The following is a 25,174-nucleotide window of genomic DNA, read 5'->3' on the forward strand; positions in this document are numbered from 1 at the left end:
TTCAAGGCCAGGTTGGAGGGGGCTCTGAGCAACCTGATCTTTTTAGCGGTGTCCCTGCTGACTGCAGGGGGGTTGGACTAGATGACCTCTAGGGGTCCCTTCCAACCCAAAACATTCTATGATTCTCTGATTCTTTCTTCAGAAGCTCAACCAGAAGCCATTGTCCTGGAGGGAACAGATGGGGGGGCATGTATGAGACTTGACCCACAGTGGCAGCCACCACCAAAGTCCCTTACAGGCTATGCAGTTCTTGGAATTCCTTCTCTTAGCAAGTGCAAGTTTTATAGTAACAAACTTGCAGACTTCGTCAAGGGGAGACCCAGTTGAGAAAACACATAGAAATAAATGTAGCCCTGGGCATCAGTGCCCAAAAATTGTTATCTGATGGCTATTGAATGACTTATGTGCCAGGCAATCTTAATACATCTCCATATAGAAAAATATCGATTTCACAGAACCCACTTCTTTCTTTAAATCTCTTCTTTCCCCTCCCCCCCTCCCCCCCCCGAAAAAGGTCTGAGGATTAAGTAGTTAATGGGGGGAACTTGCTTTGCTTCTAGACTTGTTGGGACAGTGTGAATAAGCAGGTACTGTTCATGTTGTTAATGATTTACAGGTGAGAGGTTTCTGCAAGTAAACTGTGGAACTAAAATATACTTATTAAGGTTTGCATAATCTCATTTTTCCTTTCTTACATATTAGTGGAACAGGTATCTCCTTCTTCCCAGCAGTGATTACGATTTTTGAGACTACAAGTCATTTATTGTTTTTTCTGGGTTTACTCCATGTTTGGGTTTGAGCATCTTCAAACCAATTCATAGTTTATTCGTTAGTTTGTTAACTGCAAACAGTTACTGATTATTAGTAAAAGTCTATTAATTTATAAATTATAGACTGCCTTAAATATAAAATGAAATTTTAAATTAAATGAGCAATAGGTTTGTGCTTCTGTGAACCTGAAAGGTAATATTTGGTCTAATGTTAGGGATTTGGGTATTGTGTTAGCAGTCGCAACCTGAAAGCTCAGGGCCTAATCCTGTTTCTGAATGCCTTGTTGAAATTCATGTGGATCAAAGAATGGAATTTAAACCAGACATAGGCTTATAGACAGGGTATGTGTACAGCCCTTTGGTTAGAGAGATGAAGTACTGTGCTGATGTGGTGGGCATTGGAACGGAGAGTGGTCAGACAAGAATAACGGATGGAAGGACTTGGTGAGGGGAAACACGGGGAAAGATCGTATGGTCTAATTCCAACATCATGATGGAAAATGAAGACCAAATTCATACTAACATGAGAAATTTGGGGTTGTTACCATCCTGCTAACATTTCTTTTTAAGTCATATTTAGAACAAATTCCTAGTTGCAGTAACAGAATAATTTTGATCACATTTATCGTATCTCAGAAACAGCAGTGGGGAATTTTCTGCAGTTGGTGTTTTTTGGTGACTGGCAAAGTTAGACTCTGTCCTTGATACTCAAATCTTGTTAAGTCTCTTGATCTCATTTAACTGACTGTAATGACGAGGCAGATGAAGCCTAGCAAAAATAAACATTTAAAGGAAAACGTTAAGGAAAACAGTGTTACTGCTGCAGCTAGAAGAGAACACTTCTGAGTGTCAAAGCGGATATTGACACACGGAGTAATCCAAAAGCTGTAATCCCTACGAGCTTTTTGGTTCTTCAAGTTTCAAGCACTTGAGTTGCTAGGCAAGACTTCTGCCAGGAGGCACCTGGGCAGCTATTTCCAAACTAGACTTGAATCCAAAGCACCAAGAGGAAGGCGGGAGCATCTGGGCTGCCAGAGCCAGCTCTAGTTTTGGGGCACATTGCTGCTTTCCTGCTTGTGGGTTTGGGATTATGGAGCCGTGCGATGCTGAGTGGAGCAGGGTAGGCTTGCCCAGTCTGTTGTGCACTGCTGACTTAACCTGCTGCTCCTTCTCTTCCTAATATTTAAGTAAAGAATGCCTTGTCCCTTGGCTACCTATTTTCAAAATTGGAAAATTCATATTCAGACATGAAGGAGAGTGAAATGAATATATATGAAGTGGTAGAGTTGTCAGACCATAAAAGTAGGTGTGCTGTTGGCTGTACGCATGACTAAGTAGGGGGTGTGGACAGAAGTCAAGTGACTCAGACCACTGGATTTTACTGATCCCTGGCATAACCCGTTCCTGCTTCCTCTGTGTGTCTTTCAGGAAAGGGAAATAAATCACTTCAGCATCAGAAATACCCTAAAAATATTGCACTTGGAAGGACTTACTACAGCATTCAAAATTTCAGAGGCACAGAAAGGAGGGTGTATTTGGCTAAAGAAAAGAGAAGTTTAAAGGTCCGGGTTGTCCAGGGAACTCCAAAGCAAATTACTTTATGCCTGTAATACAGGGCAGGGAGCCACTTTCTTACAGAAAAGAAGTGTCACCTAGAGAGTGGGCTGTGAGTTCCAGTTGTGTGTAGAAGTGCATAGTACTGCTCTTGTTTAACCCAAGTCTTTTCATATTCAAAGAAGTTTGGTTAATTTTGTTTCCTTGCCGATGAAGAGTGAAACTACAGAGATTAGTATTAGGTATTGATTCCTGAGAAGATTAGAAACTCCTTCTAACCATCGTCATCACTGTCTCACTGTCCATTCACTAAGTAGTATTATATTCGACTTCATTAAAGGCAGTCATTCCCAGTTGGCTGTTGGTACAGTTCCTAAAGCATCTGAGCTATTAAATTTTTTGAACGTGTAGAATAAAAGTCACAGAGTCTGGATACTCTGCTTTTTCCCAGATGATGTGTTTAAACTTTTTCTTATTAGGTAGAAAAATACTTTGAAGTGCTTGGGTTTGCACCGAATGTGCTTGCAGAGTTCTTAAGATTCATGAATCTAGCAAGGCATCTAGTACAAATTCATCATGTTTTTTAATAAGAAAAGTCAAAGAAATTACACCTAATTGATAACTGGCCTAATAAAATTGTTTGGACAGCAATGGTTGTTGTAGAGGAGAGGCTAGTATAGTGGCATTCTGTATTGTGTAGATGTATGATAGGGCAACAAATTCAGACAGCGTTGAGTCCTGTTGGAGTTACATGCATGCAGGATAATATTTTCTGGTTTTATTCCTCCCTGAGTAAAACCTTGTAAGATTGTCTTTAGAAAAATGTACCTTCATTATATTATCTCTTCTCATAAAGCAAAAATCTGCTGCAATAATAATGTTGTATTCATAAAGGCAAGACGATGCCTGAGAGCCGAGACAGTTTTAAGTTCGAAGGAATGGAGAAGAAGGAAAAGAAAGCAATGGCTGGAGGTTTGTGGCACCAATAACTTATAATTTCCTCCGTACTAACCAATGGATAGTAGAGAATTTATTTTTTCATTTATTTTAAAGTGTATTTATGGTAAATTTGTTTTTCACAGAGTTTAGAAGCTAGTACCTTTCCTTCTTCTTTCACCTCACTATCGCATGCAGGACTTCAGGCATAGTTGGTTTTACCATCTTTTTGGAATTGCACATTTCCTGGGTAGAGGACATTGTGTGTAATAACTATAGATACAAAGCTTTCAATCTGCGATTACACAAAACTGTTTAAAAATACAATAATCTATCTGGCATCTAAGAAACTTATCCTGTTGGTATAGTGGGTAGAAGTCATCGTCTATGTCTGTGCTTTTTCACGGGGTCTTAGAAAAACTCACTATCTAGTTGTCAAAGATGCCAAAGGCATCCATCTTCCATTGACTTATGTAAGATTTATGAGTGCTTAAAACCAATGAAAAATCTGACTGTTAGTTTTCAGTTTGATGCAACTGCATAATCATACTCATCTATCAGCTTGCTGAGCTTCTACGTAGACGATGAAATCTGTTGATGCTAGTGAAAAGGCTTTCCATTGATTTCAACATGGCTAACTCTCTTAAGAGTAAGGTTTCATTTCACAGGATCTGGGTAATGAGTGTGGAAAACAATTTATTTCAGGTGTAGTCACTCTTTTTTATCAAAGGACTAGTCATATGCCAGAAATCTGACAGCAAAGCCAAAACCTGCATTTTCCAGTACGTGTACAGCGGGTACTCATACAGAAACGTGTTTCGTGTGCAGACAAGTATCTGCAATAAACCAATTAGTGTATGTACATTAGATGTTTTTGCAAAATGCTGTTAGCCTCTTTGTATAACAATATGGTCTTAAGTTCCACTTCTCCTTCCCTTTCTTTTATTTTAATAGCTTAAGGAAAAAAATATTCTTCCACAATTAAATATTTATAAACTATGTCAAACAGAAGTTAGAATGCTAGACCTAAGGCGAATTCCTCACAAGGTACCGTGCAACTGGTCCTCATACTTTTTACAGTCTTTGTTTATGGGTTTGGAGAATCGTGTCCCCGCAGATTTGCTGAATGGAGAATACTCTTGGGTCCGACTTGACGGGCTTAGCAACCTCTTCGTTAGACTCCCCAGAGAGACTCCTCAGTTGTTCCTGGGAAAGCTCCGTACAGATTTATACATCTAACTGAAATGCTGAGCAGCAGATTGCACAAGGCTTCTTGACTCTTCACCATCCCATTTTTATAAATGTAGTAATCGTATTTGACTTGGGTAAAGTACATCTGTTGCAGTAACATCTCGCCAGCAGAGGTGTTGCTGGCTGCAGCTAGGAGCGTCTGTCTTTCTCGCGGCGGATGAGGGTGCCTTGCTGTTAGGGAAAAAGCTCTGTGCCTTGTTAAGCAAGGGGAAGGTGTCCTCTGTAGCTGGATATTATTCTGTGGGCTGCTGTCGTTTTGCTAAGAGTGGCTAAAGGATTAAGAGGATACGCTCCTATCAGCTTCTAACTCAGAAAGGTATGTTACGTGTCCAGCAGTATGCCAGAGACTGCGGCAGTACTGCTAGAGTTGTTAAGAGTTATTTCGGTCTCAGGTGTGTGAAAATCTTTACGGTGTGTCCACACAACTGTCAGTGCTGCTCCTGTAGATGTACCTGGGCTGACAAACTGAGTGTAGTAGCACAGAGCTGACTCCACGTCAGCATCTTGAGAGGCGAATGGCACTTGCTTTCCTAGTTCAAAGCTAGCTCGCATGTATCAGTAGTCAGAAATGCTTTTAGAAATGAAGCTAAACCAAGAGAAAAATCCTCCTGTTTTATTTTGACACTTGGAACTTGTTTACCTGCTACTGCTGTGAAAGGTCACAAAATATTTTAAAACATTATTGACTGTGTTCTTACCTAGAAAGGTAGGGTGGACTAGGTGATCCTTGAGGTCCCTTCCAACCTAGGATTCTATGATTATTGACATACTGATGTAGGGCAGCTCCTTGAGGAGCTACTAAAGAGAAGACTGGAGTAACTTCTTAATTTCAATATTAATATATTAAAATATTTTATTCAGAAACTGAACCAAAGGGGTAGGTGGTTGTACAGTTGTTAAAACTTTTTCTCTGTTTCAGTTGTTAAAACTTTTTCTCTGTTTCAGTTGTTAAAACTTTCTTTTCTCTGTTACCACCACATCCTGAAGTTACATTACATGAAGGCTGTTGCTGTCTGCATCGGTACATACTTCAGCAAAAACGCTGGATGCCATAGCCTGCGTTATTGCGGGGAATTGTTCCTTGTGATCAACAAGATCTGTCTGTTCTTGTCCACCCAGTGTCACCTCTGTTCACTTTAAGATTTGTTTTTCCTTTATCTAAGCTGGAAAGTAAGAAATGAGCTATCTTAGTAATTTGCAAAGTATCATATATACACCTGACCCTTCTTAATATCTAAGAAAAGTACCACTTTTTAAATGCAGATGTCTCTAGGTCACAGCTGCAGGCAGAGTACAATGTAGGAACCAAAACAAGGTTGAAAACATTTTTTTCATGCTGCAGTTTTGATTTCTCACTATGAACCTTGGGATACTCGTTGCTCATGGACCATTGACAAAATCTAGGATGAATTCAATGTGATTTTTGCAGTTAACTTGTAAAAGCATTGAGATTTCCATCGTGCTGTTTTAGCCCACACAGAAGAGTTCAGGATGGTATAAGCCATGGATTTTTTAGACAGGAAGGGATAATTAATGATGGCATTCACAAGTATTAAATTACTTCCATATAGGCATCCTCAATGAAAGTTAAGTAATATTCCTTTGTCACAGTTATGTTGAAATTCTTACTGAAGATTTATTCTTATGATTATTCTTACGCAATTCGTACTGATGGGAATGAGTGCAAGATGTAATGGAGAGCAATGAGAGGCAAAAAATGACAGTTTTCCTTGCTTCGTATTCTGAGTAGTAGTCTTAACTCAGAAGTGGGGAAATCTGCTTGTTTTTAACTGTATATTGCAAAGAAATGAGCTAGAGTAATATCCAGAGGTTTTATTGTTTTACTAAACATGACATTTTGGTTTGCTTCTTTAAAGGTATATGACCGATGGTGGTCTGGGCCTCTATACTCGAAGGCTAAACCGGCTGCCTGATGGCATGGCTGCAGTGCGGGAGACGATGCAGCGTAACACTTCACTGGGACTCGGAGATGCTGACAGGTAAGGTCTCATCCAGTAAATGCTTGTGTATAATGGTGCATTTAATTCACGCTGTATCTAATGCATATTGGATCTCTAAGATCAAATAGCTTTGGGAATTCAGATACTGAATACGTGGATACAAGCTCCTCCAGACTGCTTTAGGTTCTATGTTCACAGAGGTGTCAGGATAAATGTTGACTTTAGGTCTTCTGATTGCTTTGCTGAAATCTCGTCTGAGCGTTTGTGGACAGGACGCACGCAAGAAAATGTAAAACTTCTATTTTGATAGTGTTTGAAATAAAAAAAGGCGTAATTCTTTTCTCATTTCCACCGATTCTTCCAAGTCCAGTGATTCAGTGTGAACAGTCAAGGTCAAAGATCAAGAATTAGGAGACTAAAAATCCATAATTTATGGGAGTGCAATCATAAAGGAAACTAGGGAGATGGACAGTAATGAGACCTATATTCTGTTAGAGTTGAGATAAATGGGTTAAATGCTTCTGCTTTTGATGGAATCAGCCAAAGCTGCTTCTTTCCCTTCCAAACCCAAAGCCTGATGAGTGTTGATGTAGTAAGCGAACCGTATCCTTTTTCTTTTGTGAGGGGCCCTGAAGTATAAAACAGGAATTTTGAGTTACAGGTTTGAACCATTTTCTGAACTAAGAGTTTTTTTCTCTTTTTGTTTTTTTTATTGATAAGTCTTTCCTGGGACATAGTGCATCTGATTGAGTTTGATATGACTGATACTTGATAGTGATTCATGGATTGCTAAAGAAATGCAAGCAATGGAGAATCTAGCCTTGTTATCAAAGAAAGCCATACTAAATTTGCTTTGGTGTTCTCTTGATATTAGTAAAGAGGAGGATGGTAAATCTTAACAAAAGAACTAAAACTTCTCAAGAGAGTCTCAGCTCAGTTGTAATCGCTAGGTCAACAGATGCTTGCCAGTTGTAAAATATGCCTGGATTTTTCAGGAGCTCATATCTCTTTCTGAAATTAGCAACTTGAAACCTGTACTCGCTCCTGGTTGACTGTGGGTGAAGGCATTGCCACCTGGTGATGCAACTGAAGACTAATCAGGTATCGTTCTCATCTGAACATCACCACATTAACAGAAGCTATCTGTTTACAATACAGAAATGGCCTAATATCAATTATATTACTGTTCAAGTAAACGTCAGCCTTCTGGAGAGCTAGTGATACATTCCTCGCCATTGATTCCTTCCCCCATTGAATATTTTCTGTGCTTGCAACACTTTTTCTTGGCATGTAAATTATTCTCGCATTTTATTTGCTAAGTTCCTTCCCTGAAGGCATCACGCATCGGGACCAATTATGTGTGTTGAACAAGGGAGATTATTTGTGTGTTTAAATATATCCTACTTAGAATGGGATTGTGACACACTGAAGTGCAATCTCTAGTTTATGACAGTTGTTTCAGCTTTGAAAATCATTCTTTCAGTTCACGTGGAGGGGACGGACTTTACACGCAATAAAGACTCTGTATGGCTGGCAATTTAGCTGCAACACGGGATCACAAGAAAATTACCCTTGGTCTCAGAGTTGGTGACATTATTATGTGTTGGTTTGATTTAGTCTTTTCTATTTAGAATGTAAGCCTGCTCACCCTATACAGGAGATCAGAGTTTTCTGGCAGTAGGGCAGTGATTTAAAAATAGCTCCTCTATGATTGCTGGGTGATCATGATGTGCAGTTTAAACAAAAAATTAATCTTGGTCTGAGCAGCAGTTTTCCAGGGTGAAAATTGGCATAAGGAAAAGGAGTTGAATGAAGTGGTGCAGTAATGAATCCCTTTCTTCATTCTGTGAATGGAGGCAGCACGCAGGAGCGCCGAGTTGCTTTATTGGTACAGCTAGAAAATGTATGAAGATTACATTTAACTTGTTCAAAGCAGATGTTAATTGAACGCATGAGCGAACGAGTGTGAAAGGCTATGAACCTTTGAGTATGAGGTTAATCATTAAAAAGTTATCAGAGGAATTTTTGCAATATGCTTACTTGTTTGGTTTCTTGTGTTATTAATTGTAGAAGTTTAGTTGCGAAGCTTTTCCTTGTTGGCTCCGGTAACATAAAGCACAGACCTTAGAAGGTACATTTTCCCCTGCAGCAGGGAAATCCAAACAAGGCAACTTAATTTAATGCTTGATTGCAAGGTTAATGGAATCATTGCGCAACACAGCTGAGCTTATTTATTCACTTCAAGACAATTTGTGTTTGCATAGAACAAAGGCATTTTTAATGAAAAAGGGCATTAAAAATGTGTTTTTATTTAGTTGGTGATTTTTTTTTCCCCCCCGAAGGTCACAGATTAGCAACCTATGGTTGTGTCTGTTTTTTATATATATATATATATATATATGGACTTGGTGTGTACCATCTGGTTATTTAAGTTGATTTCACATTGTCAGGTGCAGCTGCTTGATCTAAGACTAAATTCTAATTCATACATGTAACTTGCATTTATGAATGCATATAGATAAAAAGGAAGACATTTAAAACTTAGATTTGAGTAAATGTTTCTGTAATCGCTTGCTTGTATAACCTCTTATTTAGAGAAGGTAATTCAGACCTGTGCTGATTGATCATATCCTTGTGAATAGGACAGGAATTAATGAATGTGAGCTTGTTAAGAGTAACTTTAATGTTGTTAATAGGGAAATGTTGATATGACTTTTTAAAAAATCCTCACTGATGAAGTACTTAAATAACTATTTCCCAGCATGATTAACTTGGGAGTGTTTCACTTTTACAATTGAATTTGAGGTTGTGTGAATTATGTGTCTTTGCATAAGAACGTAAGTCATAAGAAGGTCTTCGCACCTTCCAACTATAAGGACCTGCCTCATCAGATAGCAGGTTACCTTGTCCTGGTACTTCCCACAGCTTACGGCATTGGTGTACTGTAGGTAAAACACGGTTCGGGTGTTGCGCATGCTCTTCGAGAGTGCTTCTGTGTCATGGTTGGGATCTATGATGACTATAATGACAGTCTTGGCACCCTCTGAGTTAAAAACAAGACCATATTTAGTTTAACTCTCAGAAAGACTTGGGACTGAAGCTGCCTCCTGGCAGTCAGTAGCATTTCAGTAGCATTTCCTGCTTTTGGCAAGATTTGTGGATAATCCCAGAGGAGACCGGGGAACCAGGAAAGGAGATGGGACAGGAAAGAAGAATTGGAAGTGGAGCAGAAACCGAGCAGAAAGCCAGAGGACACTCCATGCAGAGCATGGATATGTCACTATTAATAAGAATGTCATTGACTGCAGATTTTTTCAGATGCTATAATTAATAATAATTTCTGCAAATGGTAAAAATTGTGGCTTTCAAAAATAGCTGAAGAGTAGCACTTAGCTCTTATTTTGCATTTTATAAAAACAGATTAAGGTTATTTATGTCTCTTGGCTCAGGTAGTAGACAATGCTTCACATTCATTCGTGGAGTAAAACCCTTTGACTGGAGTATGTTTAAATTCACTAACTGCAATTTAATTTCTTTAATCCTGTTATAGTGATGAGATTACTAAAAAGATGGGTTAGTGTTCAGTGCTGCAGGGAGACTGTTGAACTGCCTTCATAACCATGGGAACTTGGATCACACTTCAGAAGAGCTGAAAAGCAAGTTGAAGCAAGTCATCAAGTTAGGGGCAATATCGGCCTGTTCTGAAAAGTGGGAGAGAAGGAGATGCCACTGCTGCTGGAAGGAGGCAAATTCCCCTGAAAGCAGAATTACAGACGTAGTGCTGATGGGTATCGCATAAGAACCTGCATCAAATTTTCTTCTTTTTAGGTGCTACTTTATTGTAGACAATGGAAAAATGTTACAGCATAAGAAAAAAGAAGTGGAAATTTTTAAGATAGTCTTTATGTAGTTTTACAGTAGGATAAGACAGCTTTGAGTCCCGAGTGTGTATTTTCAGTTTTTTCAGTGTCTGCAATTCCTAGCTTTGCAGATGAGGAGTTAAGTCCTCCATTCACAGGGAATATCCGTTGGCAATACTACCCCATCTCATCATTACTGTAGTTTTGCTACTCTAGCAGTGGTAGCATGATGCATAAGAAAAGGGGGAAAATCAGAGAAAATGTGTCTGGAATAGACACGTATGGACATATAGACTGGATAGTCTTTGTCTTAGAATGTTAAAACATGACTATGTTGGATCTTAAACTTCAGATGGACCCATCTGTTGTAAAAATACATAGAAAGGTGTTCCTGCATTGTAACGGCAGTGGAATTCCCGTCATGGCCTTCCGCCACAGCATCTCCTGCTCCTGCAGTGCTCCCCCAGGAGGGCTGACATAAGCGTTGGTGGAGTTTCACAGTAAATGAATTTGCAGGGAGATTAATTTGGTGTTTTATGTGAATAGGTTTGCAGAGGAAGGATGTCCTTTTCTGTCAGGAGAAGGAGAAACTATATCCATTGAAATCATATACAGACCTTAGGAGATCTCAGCTAACAAAGTTGCTGCCAGGCTGTTACCACTCTACCAGGCAGATTTCATGCCATGAGTTCACAGATCCTTCACTTCCAGAAAGCCCTGGCAACTGTACTCGCATCTAGTTGTTACAATCAAAATAATGTATAAATTCTACTTTTCCCATTTTTTTCTTTGCTAGGACAGTGGAATACCCCTATATAAGGATTCTATATACTAAATAAGCATAGTTTTCTAGAATATAATTTAAAAGTTTTAAGATAATATTGATCAACCAGTAAGTGCCAACATTCTTTGCGCGCTGTATCTGTGCTGTGAGTCACTGCAATTTGTAAGTATATCCCCATATATTTGTTGCTTAGCAGCAAAGTCACAGGACTCATGAAATTATTCGTGCCTAACAGATCTTGTACTCTGCTTGACCATCTGTTTGGATTTTATCACCAAGTCAGAAAAAATACTACTGCTTCTAAATAGGCAAGTTGTACCTTGGTACCTATAGATACCCATCTCTCTGTCTTTGAAAGATCCCACATTTATCTTGAAAACTGACTCGCAGAAACAGGGAAATTCACATTGCAAAGATTCTTTGAAGTTTATGGCCTTGGGATCTGCTGATTAGAATCACAATACCATATACTTCTATTTTTCCAAGGAGTCTTTTTACAAGCTGTAATCCGAAGTGGTTTTAGGTTACATAAAGTAATTGCAAAGTTAAGCAACAAATAGTAGTTGAAAGCAAAGGTATAGTAGCTATACCTGAGGGCTGAAATTAGCAGTACTAAAAGGAAAAAAAAAAAAACACATTCTGTTTTCAAACAAGGCAAGGTTAGTCAAGGGAAGCAATGTCTTTTGGCAGATCCATTTCAGCAGGCTAAAGATGACAAACTTCTGGGCATGTAAGTTTTTCTTCAGGTCTAAAACAGAAGCAAGAATTTTCATTGTTAAATACAAGTTGAAAAACAGCTGCTCTAAATTTACCTGAATTTTTTAGTAGTTTAAACTTAACTCTTAAAAGACAGGCAATACCTAAGCATCAGTGGAAGATGTCACAAGGAATTACATGAATATGATGTTTGTGTGCTATAGAAAAGAGAGGTGGATGATTTATCACCTGTGTAACATGGAGGGGTTAACTGGGGAGAGGGAAGAAATGATTACAGGCTGTAAAGGCTGTCTCTTTATTGAATATATGTTTTTTAATATCCACCAGAGTTGTTATTTTAATACTCTGGTTTATTCTTTGAAGATGCTTTATGGAATTCCCTTGAAGATGAGAAGGAAGAGGTCAGAGATGAAGTGGCTGTGTGAAAATTGCCTCCCTTGGGTAACCAGGTTCTTCTCAGCTTTGTGGCTTGCATGTGAATTCATTCAGTAGGCACGGTAATACTTCTTTTTTTTTTTTTTTCCCCCCCTTTTTTCCATGCACATACTTTTGGGGATACATATGGTACGCTGGATGAAGTACGCTACATTCTGGGAAACACTTATGTAGGATTTGGCAACAGTGTCAATTCTGTTTAGAGAGGCATGATGGAACGGAGATACGTTGGAAAGTTTCGGTTGTTTCTCAGGCTTGGTCTCATTTTACTCACTGCATGATGGTCAGCAAAGAGTTTGTTTCCAACAGTCAACTTAGCAAGGCTGGGAGTTGTTTGAAGGAAGAGTTTTGAGGAGGGGGTGATTTAAGGAAGTAGAACATTTTTCAGCAGAGGTTTTATTTGTTTAAAAATTTCTATCCAGGCTCTAGATTATCAGGTCTTGTAGCAATAGTGGGTGTATGATTGACTCGGGGTGGGGGGGCGGTTGGTACTTGAAGTAGTTTTGTGCCTATTAGTTAATTGACTTTTTGTAAAAACACAATTTGTTTTCCTATGAGAGAGTCCGTTTTCCATGTATCCATGGCCACAAAAAAAGCAGATTTTAATGCAGTTAGGACCTATGTGCGTCCAAGAAGCCAAGAATTATCCTATTATTGTCTTTTAACTAATTCCTGTTTCAGTCTCTCCACAAGCTGACAAGGCAGTTGAGAGCAGTTCTTCGCCTTTTTCAAGAACTTTCTTCCAATGAGGAGGTACAGTTCTACCACTTGACACTGAAACCAAACCAATGAACCAAAACACCCCACAATTGCAAGCTGTTCCCTCCAAAATTAGTAATTAGGCAATCTTTAAGTGTTTTACTGTCACTATAGTTTTAAACCCCCTTCTTCAGAATTGCTTTTTTGCTTAGATGTAAACACTGAAGAGAGAGGCTGGATCTGGGCTTTAGGAGCTGCATTTCTTCTTTAAACTTTTTTCCTCACGTCACGCCCCTTGCTTTTGCTGCTGTGATTCTGATTCTTCATCCCTTTATATTTTAGGGGGTATTTCCACCTCTGCTCTAGCGTCTAATTAAAATGCTTGAGCCGGGAGCTGAAGTTCACGACAAAGCTAATGGAAAGGGGGAGGTGCCCTGAAGGGAGCAACTCGTCCTGGCTGTTAGGACCTCTTTTTGCCCATATATTCCACTGTGGACAGTTTGTCACTTCCCCTCAAAGGTTGCTCTGCTGCATGTGTACAGGTGAAGGGACTTTACTTTTTCAGAATTGTGGATACTGATTTTGTAGAAATAGGAAAAACTGCCTAATTTAAGCATCTGGATAATTTGCATCTAGGGATGGCAAAATTGTGATCCTGTACCACTAGAACTAGATTTTCCTGAAGTGACATTTCCTTTCATACACACCCACTTCATGTGTATAAGTATAAAGTTGATCTAACTGCTGATTTGGAGGCTCATCTGAAACCCTCGGTATTTCTGGTTCCATTGCCAGAGATTAGCACTGTCTTTTCTGTTGTATGAAGTGGCTTTTAAAACACTTTAGGCATGTGGGAAATTAAGCTTGTATTCCAAGGGTAAACAAGATTGTAGAGACAAAGACCATTTTGAACTGTATCAGGGTCTTTGTGCTTTGCATGACAAACCGAAGAATGTGAAATGCTTGCTGACATAGTGCAGACTTTGTTATTTGGTTTTCCATGTCGAATGGCAAGAGAGTCAACATAGTCTCACAACTGACCTACACCAGTAACCTCTGAGTTTGGGATTTGGAGATTGAATAGATAAAACTAATAGCAGACAGCTGTCAGACTCCAAAAGAAGAATCCCAGTTTTGGGCTGTTTGACGAGTGTGGAAGCTAATTGTGGCCATAAAGCAAATTTGAAGACAGATATTTTTTTTTTTCCCCCCCAAATATCGTGTGCTTTTCTAAATTACCAGAAAACCTAAAGATTCTCCCTTTAGTCTTTGCTTGCCCTTCTCAGATTGTTTGGGCTTTGGAGTTGTCCATAAGTGTACCTTTCATTAGAATTTTTCATTTTCTTTGCTTCTGTCCTACAGCTGTGTATTCTCTTGTGAGTATAATAATACCCTATTAGTATTAGCTTACATGTTAACAGAAATATTAATGTTAACAGCCAGGATCTAATCTTTTTGTTTCATGGCTGAATGGTTCCTGTAATTGTATTGTTTGGAAAACGATATCAAGATTCTGAGTTCAAATGTGAGATGCACGTGTCTTTCTGCATGCTCTTCTGAGCTTTGCTGGAGTTTTTTGTTTCTTTTTCTTTACTCTATCAATTATATTTATTGAATATTTAGTCACTTATTCCCAGCCTTGTCCCTCCAGTGAAGAGCTTTCAAACATGGTACTGCAGATGGGGCGAGGGGACACCCTCTGTATCATCAGTGAGAGGCCTCCAAGGATTTCAGGGTATCCAGATGCTTTGAAGGATCCATTGCCTATACAGGGCAATGAGACTCCTAATTTGGAGAGCTAACTAATACGTTTAAAGTTGGATGGTACTCATAAACCCTGTATATCTCATACATATCCACATCTGCAGTGTAGTGGGAGAAGCTGTAAGGTATCCGCAACTTTGAGTTCATATTTCAAATGCTAGGTATTTCATAAGCAGTCATCTCCTTCAGCTGTCCTGAATGGCAACTCCTGTTTCAAGAAGGTAATGGAAGTAAGGGGGATACTTTTGGGCTGCCTGATGTCAAAAGAAATGAAAGTTTCCCCAGCCTAGTATTCATTGAGGCAGAAGATACGTTCAGATAAAGTGAAGGTTCATTCCATATTTCCACGGCACTTTGGAAAGAGGTGCGCTCTCTTCCCTCCTCTCACAGACCTTATCTACCAACTATACCTGGATTTTCATAGAGAAGGGGATGTCTCATTTCCCATATGTGTCTACACAGCGTTTGCTGTTCCATGGGTACAGAGTGACTCCTGAAAGCTGGAGGGCAGACAGAAGCGTAGAAATCGGGACATATGGACCACGTAGAATGAAGGTCTCTTTCCACTGGAAGGACTTTCCAGCTCTGGAGAGCAGCTGTGCTGCGTTCTGCAGTAGGAGTGCTGAGGGAGTGGCAGGGACAACAGTGCTTAGTTATATTTTTGCTGCCCTGGGATTCTTGGAGCTACTGCATTTGTATCAGGCCATTCCTTGGTGTCACAATAACTTCCTTGGTTGCCAATAAGCTATTCCATATTGGGGAGTCTTATCCGTAAGTCCTATTCTGCTCTTCTCCATTCCTCAGCTTCCTCACGGTATAGGGATTCTCCAGCAGTCTGATAAGGTGACTTTGTGACCTTTTTATGACGGCTAATAGGATTCACAGTGAAGTTGAGACTCCACAGAACAAGTAGTCACTTTGCTCCTGATCTTTCTGAGATGAGCCCCCAACATCCTGAGGCTTTAAGAATGATCCAGTGTTCACGCAGCTGTGTGGGGCTTAAAAATGCTCTGCTCTTACATAAACAGGCATTAAGGCTTTCACGTGATAGTCTTATGTTGCTTAAGTACATACAGTTAAATATACATTTGGCCAGGATAAATAATTGCGTACTCTACAGTGGAAACACTTGGAGCGACATTGTGCTGTTACAGCAGTATTATGAGAATGCACATAATTTGTTTTTATTAGTAAAGTTTTTGATACTCTCACTAAAAATAAAACATCTAATTTTATTAACACTGCTGCAATTTGAGACTAATTAATTTGACGTAAGTGGCACTGGAACAGTGCAAAACCTGTGTGCAGAGTTAGCACAGTGAGCCTGAGTAACTGCCGCATTGCTAGAGGCTATGTTTATGTGTGTCCAGGTATATATGGTCAATAAGTAGCCAGAGGATCAGCACTAACCATTGGAAGTCCGATTAGTGCCTGAGCAAAGTCCAAGGGCTGAGGTCAGCTCTTTTTAACTCTATGATTTTTTTTTTTGTTGTTTCTTAACTGACAAAGGCTCAGCTCAGCAGCTACTGTGGAGTTACCATGTGCTCTCATCAGCCCCAAGTAATATTTTTATCTTTTTAATCTAATTTTAAATTTAAAGTTTATCTTCTCTGATTATGTTGTTAGTTGAAGTTAATTTTCATCTGTATCAACTAATTCATTCATTTTGGTTTGGGGGAAATGAGCAAACCTCCTTGAGCGTTCAAAAAGGTTTTATTCCCTCTTTCATGTTCCTAGTCAAGATTGATTTATTCTTCTTATAAAACTTGCAGCTAGAAATACTCTTCGTAACATGACTTAATGCCTTAAACATCTCTTTGAAACTCTTGATGTTATTTGATACTAACTGATATGTGCATGCATAGTTTCCTGTTTCATTTGCATTCTTATGCAAAGATTTCATTTTTATTTTCAGAGATGACTGAAACATAATGTTGCATTTGCAAAACTAGAACTGTTTTGAATGCGGGAGGGAAGAATGGAATATTAGCTAGAATGTATTCGTAGAGAACTGTATATCTCTGGGGAAAAAAAAAAAAAGGGAGAGGGAAAAGGAGAAGGAAGAATCACTAACATGAGCCTTTGGGAAAGAGATAGGAGTATCCTGTGCCAACTGAAGTTCACAGAGGTTATGTTCATCCAGGAAAGCCTTCTACTCCACTTAATCCATGTTTTGGGATTGTGTGTATTCTCCATCTACTCCTAGAGAGAGAATTTATCCATCTGTGCTTCGGGAGCATTTCTGAACCAAAGGACTCAGGAGATGGATCAGGTGGTGGCAAGAAATATGCACTTATACATATCTGATGTCTTAAATACACATGCAAAAGAAAGACACAGATTTTCTGAAATCAGAAACTGAAGTCAGGATATGAGTTCTGTGCTCTAATTTCTGTTGAAATTCTTTGTTGACTTCTAGTGATACCCACTAAGCGTTGTTGTTAATATAGATTAAAAGCTAATATGCCGTATGGCAACATGAAGTTGCTTGTCATTGATTTTGGTTGAAGCATGCTGGGGATTTGGCCTCCAACACCAGCATCCAGAGGGTAGAATCAGAGGCATCTTCCACGCTGTGGCTTAGAGTTCAACTCCCTTTCTGCAATAGCTTCTGCCCGATGCTTGATTTTAGTGATGTTCTGCTTCTCCCTTTCACTGTGTTTTATGGGCTGACCTTATGTTAGTGGTAATGAGCTAAACATGTGATTGATAAAATAATCATTCCTTCCTGTGAGTCATACCATATGTTTTCCCCTCTCTCCACCACCACAATTCCAGTCATACTTGACCCAGTTATTTTACCTTTCCTACATCATTCCCTTTGTGCTACCAAATTGCTTTCTCTTGCAGCCGTTTATCTCATTCCAAGCAATGCATTGTGCTTTCAATGGTGGGCTTTCATCATGTCTACCTTTGTCCTCAACAAATCACTGAAACCCAATTTCGTCCATGAAACGTGTTTGAATCTTAAAGTCACTCCCCACTTTGGATACGTTATTCTATTTAATGACACCAGTCTCTGATTTCACTTCTAGATTTTAACACCGTTGGAATGAGGGAGCTTGCAATACATGGTGATTCGGTTAAGTTTATTATGGCAATGTATATGTTATCGAATCATTTAGGAACAAGGGATCATTTTAGGAAGAAAAAAAATGAGAGCCAAAGGTAACTACGACTTGGCTAAGCAAGGCTGTGTGGGATCACAGGAAGAGAACAGAACTTTCTTTGGACATTTTCAGGAGTAGTAATGAATTGTAGCTATAACTTAAGTACAATGGATTCAAGGGAGACAAGGAAAACATAGGGTAATTATAAGGAAAACCTCTCTGGCACTTACTGACTTGTAAAACGAGTCTCTGGAAAGTCTGTCCTTTGGGTCTTTAAAAATGTGTACGAACCAAAGCACAATCACGCACTGGAGGGAAAGTGGTGTGAATAACCAAAGAGGGGTTTTCCAAATTTATCTTTGTTTATTTCATTATTAATAACAAAGGCATTAATGCGATCTTCCTCATAGTTTGTTAGGCGTGCCTGTTATGAGGCAAAATATGAATGTTTGCATTTATCCAACTAGTAATTTGGGGTGGGTTTTTTTTCTTTTTTTTTGGGGGGGGGGGAAATGTACATCTAGGGATTTTTATCCTTTCATCTTCTTACCCCTTGTACCGTTCACTTCATTAAAGTCTCTAAACAAAGACATTCAACGACCACTCCTTAATTCGAGAGGAATTCGCTGAACTAGAGCTGTCTTTATCAGTACTAGTTTATGTTAAGTCTCTGATAGCAAAGCAAGACACCATTTCACAGCTCAGCCTTAACGAGATGGCCACATTCTGCCAATGTTTAAATAGGACAGAGAGATGAGAGGCTGGTTTTAAATTATTTTTATTTCATTATTGCACTGGGATAAAACAGAAAATAAGGGTTTGGGATTTGTTCTTGTTTTTCCCTTGCAGAGTAGTGATGCGGTGATTAAGGTTCTAATGTAAAAAGTCAAGTTGAGGTCTCTGCTGTGTCTGACTGGAGCAAGGATCTCAGTTTTGGCCTCCTCTGTTTGGGTTGTTGCTTTAAGAATATTTCTTTCTGTCTCTTCTGCCAAATTATTTGCTGGAAATAATATCAACACAAGATACTGAAAGGTGTTAATTGGAATCTTGGCTATTGTGGAGCTGCCGGCTCACGGAAGTAGGATGGAAAGAATTGAGGTTCAAGTCCTTGAACTCCCACATCCCCCTGGATGATTTAACTATGAAAATTAACAAAGGGTCCAAGGGAGTCATCTCAGTGTTGTGAAGTTACATTTTTTATAAACCAAAAGGATATTTAATCAAAAAAGTCCAAACCATCTCTAAAACATTGCTGTAGCAGTAGCAGAACAGGCAGTTTGAGAGTTTTATCTAAAGCTTGCCAAAGTAGGGGCGGGGAGAGAGTGCCTTAAAACCTCTTTTTAACAAAATAAATTCCTGACTAGATTCCAGTTACTGCTTCTAGGCTGCTTTTGTGTCACCACTGTGGTGTTAAGGTGTTGCGTTTGGTTGGAAAGTAGGCCTACGAAGTTCTTGGGATCTCAAAGAAAGAATGAGTGGTAGGGAAAATTTGGGCCTACGTATGTATTGCATACGAAAAATGGCATTAACAGCAAATTGAGGTTGTGCATAGTCCATCTGCTGCTACAAGCAGGCAGAGAGGTTCCCCAAGCAACAGCTGTCATCATGGTAGAGCAGTGATCCACCTCTGCAGCAGATCTGTCTCCTGCAGCCAAATAGGAGCCAAAAAGAAAAAAAGAAATCCCATCATGAAAGGTTATATCAAAATGTGTACTTAAAATTTAAGTTCTGATATTTCCCTTCCAGTTTGTCCCACACCTATTTTTTTCCTTCTCCAGGCGCACTGGAAGCTTCTTGTCCCAGTTCTGTTGCTTTTATGCAGCAGGTCCCAGCCTTTGACTTCAGAGTTCTCTTCTAAATTTGTTTTCCTTTTCCTTTTTTTTTTTTCCACTTATTCTTCACATCCAGTCTCTGCTTCCCTTCTTGACTTACTGTCCCTGTTCTCCAGGGCCCTCCAGAACCAAATAAAAAAAATTCACATTGCAAGACAAGGTTTCTCAGAGAAGATCGATATAACTTAATAGTAAAATCACATATATTTTCTAACAATACTCAGGAATTGTTGTGCTGTTGTTAACTGAGACCAAAGTCCATCTTTAGGTTGGCATGCAGCTTGGAAAACTTCAGGCCAAACAGCTCAATTTTGGCAAAATGATAAATAATTGAAACCATTCCCCCTGCTAATTATTTCATTACTGTAACACAGCCATCTCTGAAGCAGAGGGTGTAGCCTCAGAGAGAACAAACATGCGGCATAAAACCCAGCAGGGCTGGGGCTGGGGAAGGAATTACTGGGCAAGGAACTGTTTTGCAAGTTTTTGCTCTTAGAGAAATGCAAGGCGAGGTTAAAGAGTCCTGCGGAGACCCTGGGACTTCAGGACTTCTGCAGGGTAGGGAGTGGAGGGAGGAAACAGTGCCAGCATCAGCGATACAGACCTCCCGGCTGATCAGAACTGATCCAGCGAGAAAGCTTTGCTCAGACCTACCGAAAAAAAAAAAAGTAGAATTGTGCTTTTCCGTAAACATTTCATGGCTGGAATGATTAAAAGGTTAAAGTCATCTGAAGTGCGATAGGAGAGGGGTGGTGTGACGTTAAAAAGGTTTGTGACTTTGCACAGCTGTACTTTTGTTTTCTCCCACTTTATTCCTTTAAAAATAAAAAGAAAAAGGCAGAAAAAGAAGCCTAGCTGCTTTTAGCTTGGTATCAGTTAAGAATTGGGGAGAGATAATGTAGGTGAAGTTGCATATATTACAGGCTCATTTAAGCAGCCCTGCAATTCAGTGATGATGGGGGTGGGAGGGGAGCGTAGCACCCTAGGAGAGGCTCTGCTGAGCTTTGAACTGGATCAGATGCTTGAGGACAATTAAACACACGAGATTTCCCCCTTTAAACAAAGGCACAGAAGGGAGTCTCCCTGATTTCTGTGCTGTTAATCAGCAAGAGGAGAGAAGAATGTGTAAATGAAGAAAGAAAAGATGGTGCTGTTTAAAGGAAGGATGTTAGACCCCAGCAGGATGCCTGCTTGAGCTGCATCTCAATAAATAATAAGCACTTGTTATGCTAATTGTCACTATTTTCGATAACATGATTTGCATACAGATCATATGCATGTTAATTACCCTGTGCACATAGCCAATAATGTACATCTTTGGGTTTTGTCCTTAGCATTTTTACTTGTAAAATGACGCACTGTGTTAATGAAGATTGCAAACCTTTGGAGGGCAAATAAATAGGTAATACAATGCAGCAGACCAAGCGGGATTTGCCTGGGAGAGAGCCATGCATTCCAGAGGCGGGTATGGAAGCAGACCAGGATTAGTGTCACTTCTGGCACTGACAACATCTGTCGTTGCACCTGATTATAATGAAAATCAAAGGACACAAAAGGGTGCATGAATGCATGATAATGCAATGATGCATGATAATAATTAACCCGTGTTGGCTAATTACTGGATGCATGCTTGTGTATATGCCTGTGCCTTTATACCAGAGCACGGTTTAGTAGATTTGTACTGACTTCATGCCACCTGGGGGAGGAGAGGTGAGACCCGGCTCTGTGAAGAGGTAGAAGAGTGTGGGCAGTTACTCCTTGAAAAATTTTTGAACATGTGAATCAGAGCCTCGTTTTTATTAGTTCAGTGCTTTGCATCTTGTGACCACAGTGTTTCTGACCATGAGGAAGACTGGACTTTTAGGGAGCTGGGTTTGAAGGGCAGCTCCACATATTCTTTTTTCTTTTCCCTCCTTCCCCACACATCTTCTGGATGCCTGGCATTTCTCATTTCGTTATGTCTAATTAAAAGTTCCCACTTCTCCTCCTGACCTACAAACTTAAATGAATAAGACGAGTAGAAATTGGCCCATAGGATGAATTGACCTAGTGGTAGAAGTCAATGATGCCCTATAAAACGTAATGATGTGATAGCTGAGGTTGTGTCGTGCTGAATCTGCATCACATCCAGACCCACTTCAGTACCTTCACATGTGCATCTGTAGAGCATAATGCATTATCAGTTCAGGAATCTCTGAACCACGGTTCATAACACGGTGTAGCTGTGCCTTCTCTATTGCTGGCTGTACCGATTGTTTTTTCTGTATTTTGACACCACTGAGCTCTGTTTTCAGCTTATTACTTACAATGAAGAAAAAAAAAAACACCAAAGCCCATTGTATCTTGGGAAAAGATCTACAAGTTGTTATGTGGCATTCCAATCTAAATATTTAACATAATCCATAAGGACTACAATGGAAATATTTACCAATTAGGAAACTAAGAATATAATTTTCAAGTTATTACCAGATTAATTTTTCAGGTATCAGATAATGATATTGCGTATCAGATAATCTGGGCCCTATAAGGCCCAGATGTTTGGAGTTCGTAGTTCAGTTTCAAAAGAAAATAACTGTTAAATGCAACAGCTCGCCTCATCAATATTCTGTTGTTATTGCCATTGGTGCTCCCACATACCATTGCAGCTCCCTCTGTGTGTTTTATGGTTATCATAGTATCTGTAGCAGTTAAAAGGATTTGCTTTCCCAGAGCAAAATTAATGGGTTTATTATTTTTGAAGAGGTGCTGCTCATTCAAGTTCACTCAGCATAGGTGGAACTATTCTGCAGCTTCTGGTTGCTTCACCAGCCTGCTGCCTGCCGGGAGCAGCAAGTGGGTGATGGACCCATCTCCAGAAGCTTGGGTGGAGGCGTGTGTGGGCAGCCTGTGGAAGGCTGCATACTCGTTCCGTCATGTGCAGTCCTTATGCCGTGCTGTCACCACCGCAGCTGAGCACTCGGGTAGGATCTGAAGTGTTATTATACCAGCACAGTTATGCACCCATTAAATTTCACTGATCCTTCTGCAGATCCTCTGCTTCCCAAGCCCCACACTCTCCTGCACTGGAATTGCAGTAGCCCACTGTGTCTGCGTTGAACTTCACCCCTGGCATGGAAACCATGAACTGAGTTTGCTCAGTTTTGTACTAGTTGTAATCTCTGCTCTGAGTAGCTTGCTGGGCAGGGGGGGAACCTTATGTCCCTCACCAGTGGGCTCATGGTCACTACCATAATTCTGAGGTAGCTTCTGCTGAGCTTCTGTGAAAGGCCAGAGATGATGTTCAGGAGCGCAGCCAACCATAGCAAAGCCAATTGGTACACTGCAGTCTAAACAACATGTTGACTCTCATCTTGTCCTTCTGGTGGAATAAAAGCAGAACACCTCACCCTTAGAGGCTTTCTGCATTTGCAAGGAGAAGAGTGTTTTCTCTCTAAGTGAATAATTTTTGAGCAATGGAAAGTAAGTTTTCAAAGGTTTACTGACATTGCAGCTAAAATGTTGACCTTATGATAAAAGCGAGTCTACCAGCTGAAATTTCCTCCAGTCGAGCTTCTGTAAAGCTGATATGTTAGCTACCTGAAATGCATGCTGCAGTAATTCTAATCAGGAGGACCATTAATCTTCTCAGGTGGTCTACAGCTACGATTTTATTAGGGCTTAGTGAAGGTCAGAAGTTCACATGGGCAAGTTGTGATTGCCACAGGTGTTTATGAGATAATTAAGGAGTTTCATGGGGGGCATTCTTCTCATCAGCTGCAATATTTGAAATACTGGTTTAAATTCAGTGTTCTATCTGACAAGCTGGGTGTTTTCTTACTGCTTGATAAGAATTTCCATCTCTGAATGAGCAATAACAGTAAGTCGTAAGAGTTGCCGGCGTTATTCACAAAACCATAAAATGTAGAGCTAGAAAAGGCTTTTGCTTAAAAGTATGCGCTAGTCAGAGCTGCTGTCTTGTAGGTAAGTGGCTTGATTCCGTTACCTTTTGTGTTAGGAAGATTATAAATTTAAAGAAAACAGTGGTTTTCTTAGCCAGGTATGGATAACGGTAACAGGGAGGAGAAATGTCTGAAATTCTATATTGCGTTAATAGTCTGCTGTGAATTTGGAAATGGCCAGTTAGTCTGTTTGACAGATTGTACCACTAAGAATAAGAAAAAAAGCAATTCACGTGGGAAAGCGTGTTTAAAAGAGAGTGGAAAGATTTTGGAAGGTAGTCTGAGAGGCAGGCATGTCTTTTTGGCTCAGATACAATCTTTGGAACATCCTTGTGTTGTATGGGTGAAGTAGATCCCGTTTTAGTAGAAGAATGCAGATGGGCTCTCAAAATAAAGGAAAGTTAATTTGTGTTGAAGTTGAGATTTTTCATCTTTGTTCTTTGCTTATTACTCAGTTAAAGTGTATGTAGTTTGAATGTTTACAGGCTCAGTAATACAGAGGATTTGCAAACACTAAAGATCCAGCTATAATGATGTTAGCTTGACTTAATAGTTCTACTTCAATTAGGATAAATGAGTTTACTTTTCTAGTGGGATATATTAGCTTTTTAACAGCCACAGCAACAACGAGCAACTGTAAATGCAGAGATATATTGAATTAGGGGGAGGCTGAAGCAATTAAGATAGGAAAACTATGGATCATAAACTGAACAGGATTTGACTAAGATACATATAGTTGACAGCAGTGCTTTTACAGTGGGTGACATGAGATGATTAATGACTGCAGTGAGACGGTTAATGACTGCTATTGATTAAGCAGTAATGATTTTAGTATTTTGTCTGGGGTGTGTGGGAGGGAGGGCAAATCAAGTTTTACAGGACTCTTCAAAACCATACTACAACTACTTGGAGAGCTGCTTGTTCAACCAGAAGTATCCAAGTGTAGTTCTGTAGATCCTAAGCTTGGCATAATCTAATGGGGCCTGAATGCATCCTCTGACATAGTCCTCTGGTCCTGCTGGCTGGAATAGAGCCTGCAATTCAAATTTTCTCTCTTTCTGAGCTGGATTCTACCTCGTTGGCTATAAAGAACTTTGTTCCTAGAATATGGATTTGTATAGCTTCTTTCATTTCTGATGTTTCTGTTCTCTACTGTATTGCTTGTTGACAAAGACATTATGATAGAAACTCAGAAAATAAACTGTAAATCATATATGGACATCTGTTGTATATTCATCCCAAAGCGTTTTTTCAGAGTTCTGAGAAGACAGCAATTGTGCCAGCTGCACTATTTTTATAATTTCATGTGTTAGGGATCAAGCTGAAAATCTTAATGGTTGCAGAAGACAAGAAAGTCTTACAACAATGTAGAAGTGAACAGTTACTCTATTCAGCAGTTTAGATTGGAAGAATTAAATTTTTCTCCTTGGTCAGTGGCATGTGTGTTAAAAACTGTGATTGGCAGCGTGGTGTTCTTTGGAGAGAGGGCTGATTTTTATGGTTTGCAGCAGGACACAAAGAAAACTGCATTTAAAACAACGGGAATGATATTGTATCCTTGTG

General features: G+C 39.7%; 1 protein-coding gene across 1 annotated transcript in view; it reads left to right on the top strand.

Moving 5' to 3' along the window:
- Positions 1–25,174, top strand: part of NAV2 (neuron navigator 2) — a 238,692-nt gene that overhangs the window by 145,887 nt on the left and 67,631 nt on the right. Inside the window, 1 exon segment of the mRNA XM_035892631.1 lies at positions 6,389–6,511. Within this exon segment, the coding sequence (XP_035748524.1) occupies positions 6,389–6,511 (123 nt within the window).

Source organism: Egretta garzetta, unplaced genomic scaffold (assembly GCF_000687185.1).
Source record: "Egretta garzetta isolate BGI_Z169 unplaced genomic scaffold, ASM68718v1 scaffold454, whole genome shotgun sequence".
Taxonomy (NCBI): Eukaryota; Metazoa; Chordata; class Aves; order Pelecaniformes; family Ardeidae; genus Egretta; species Egretta garzetta.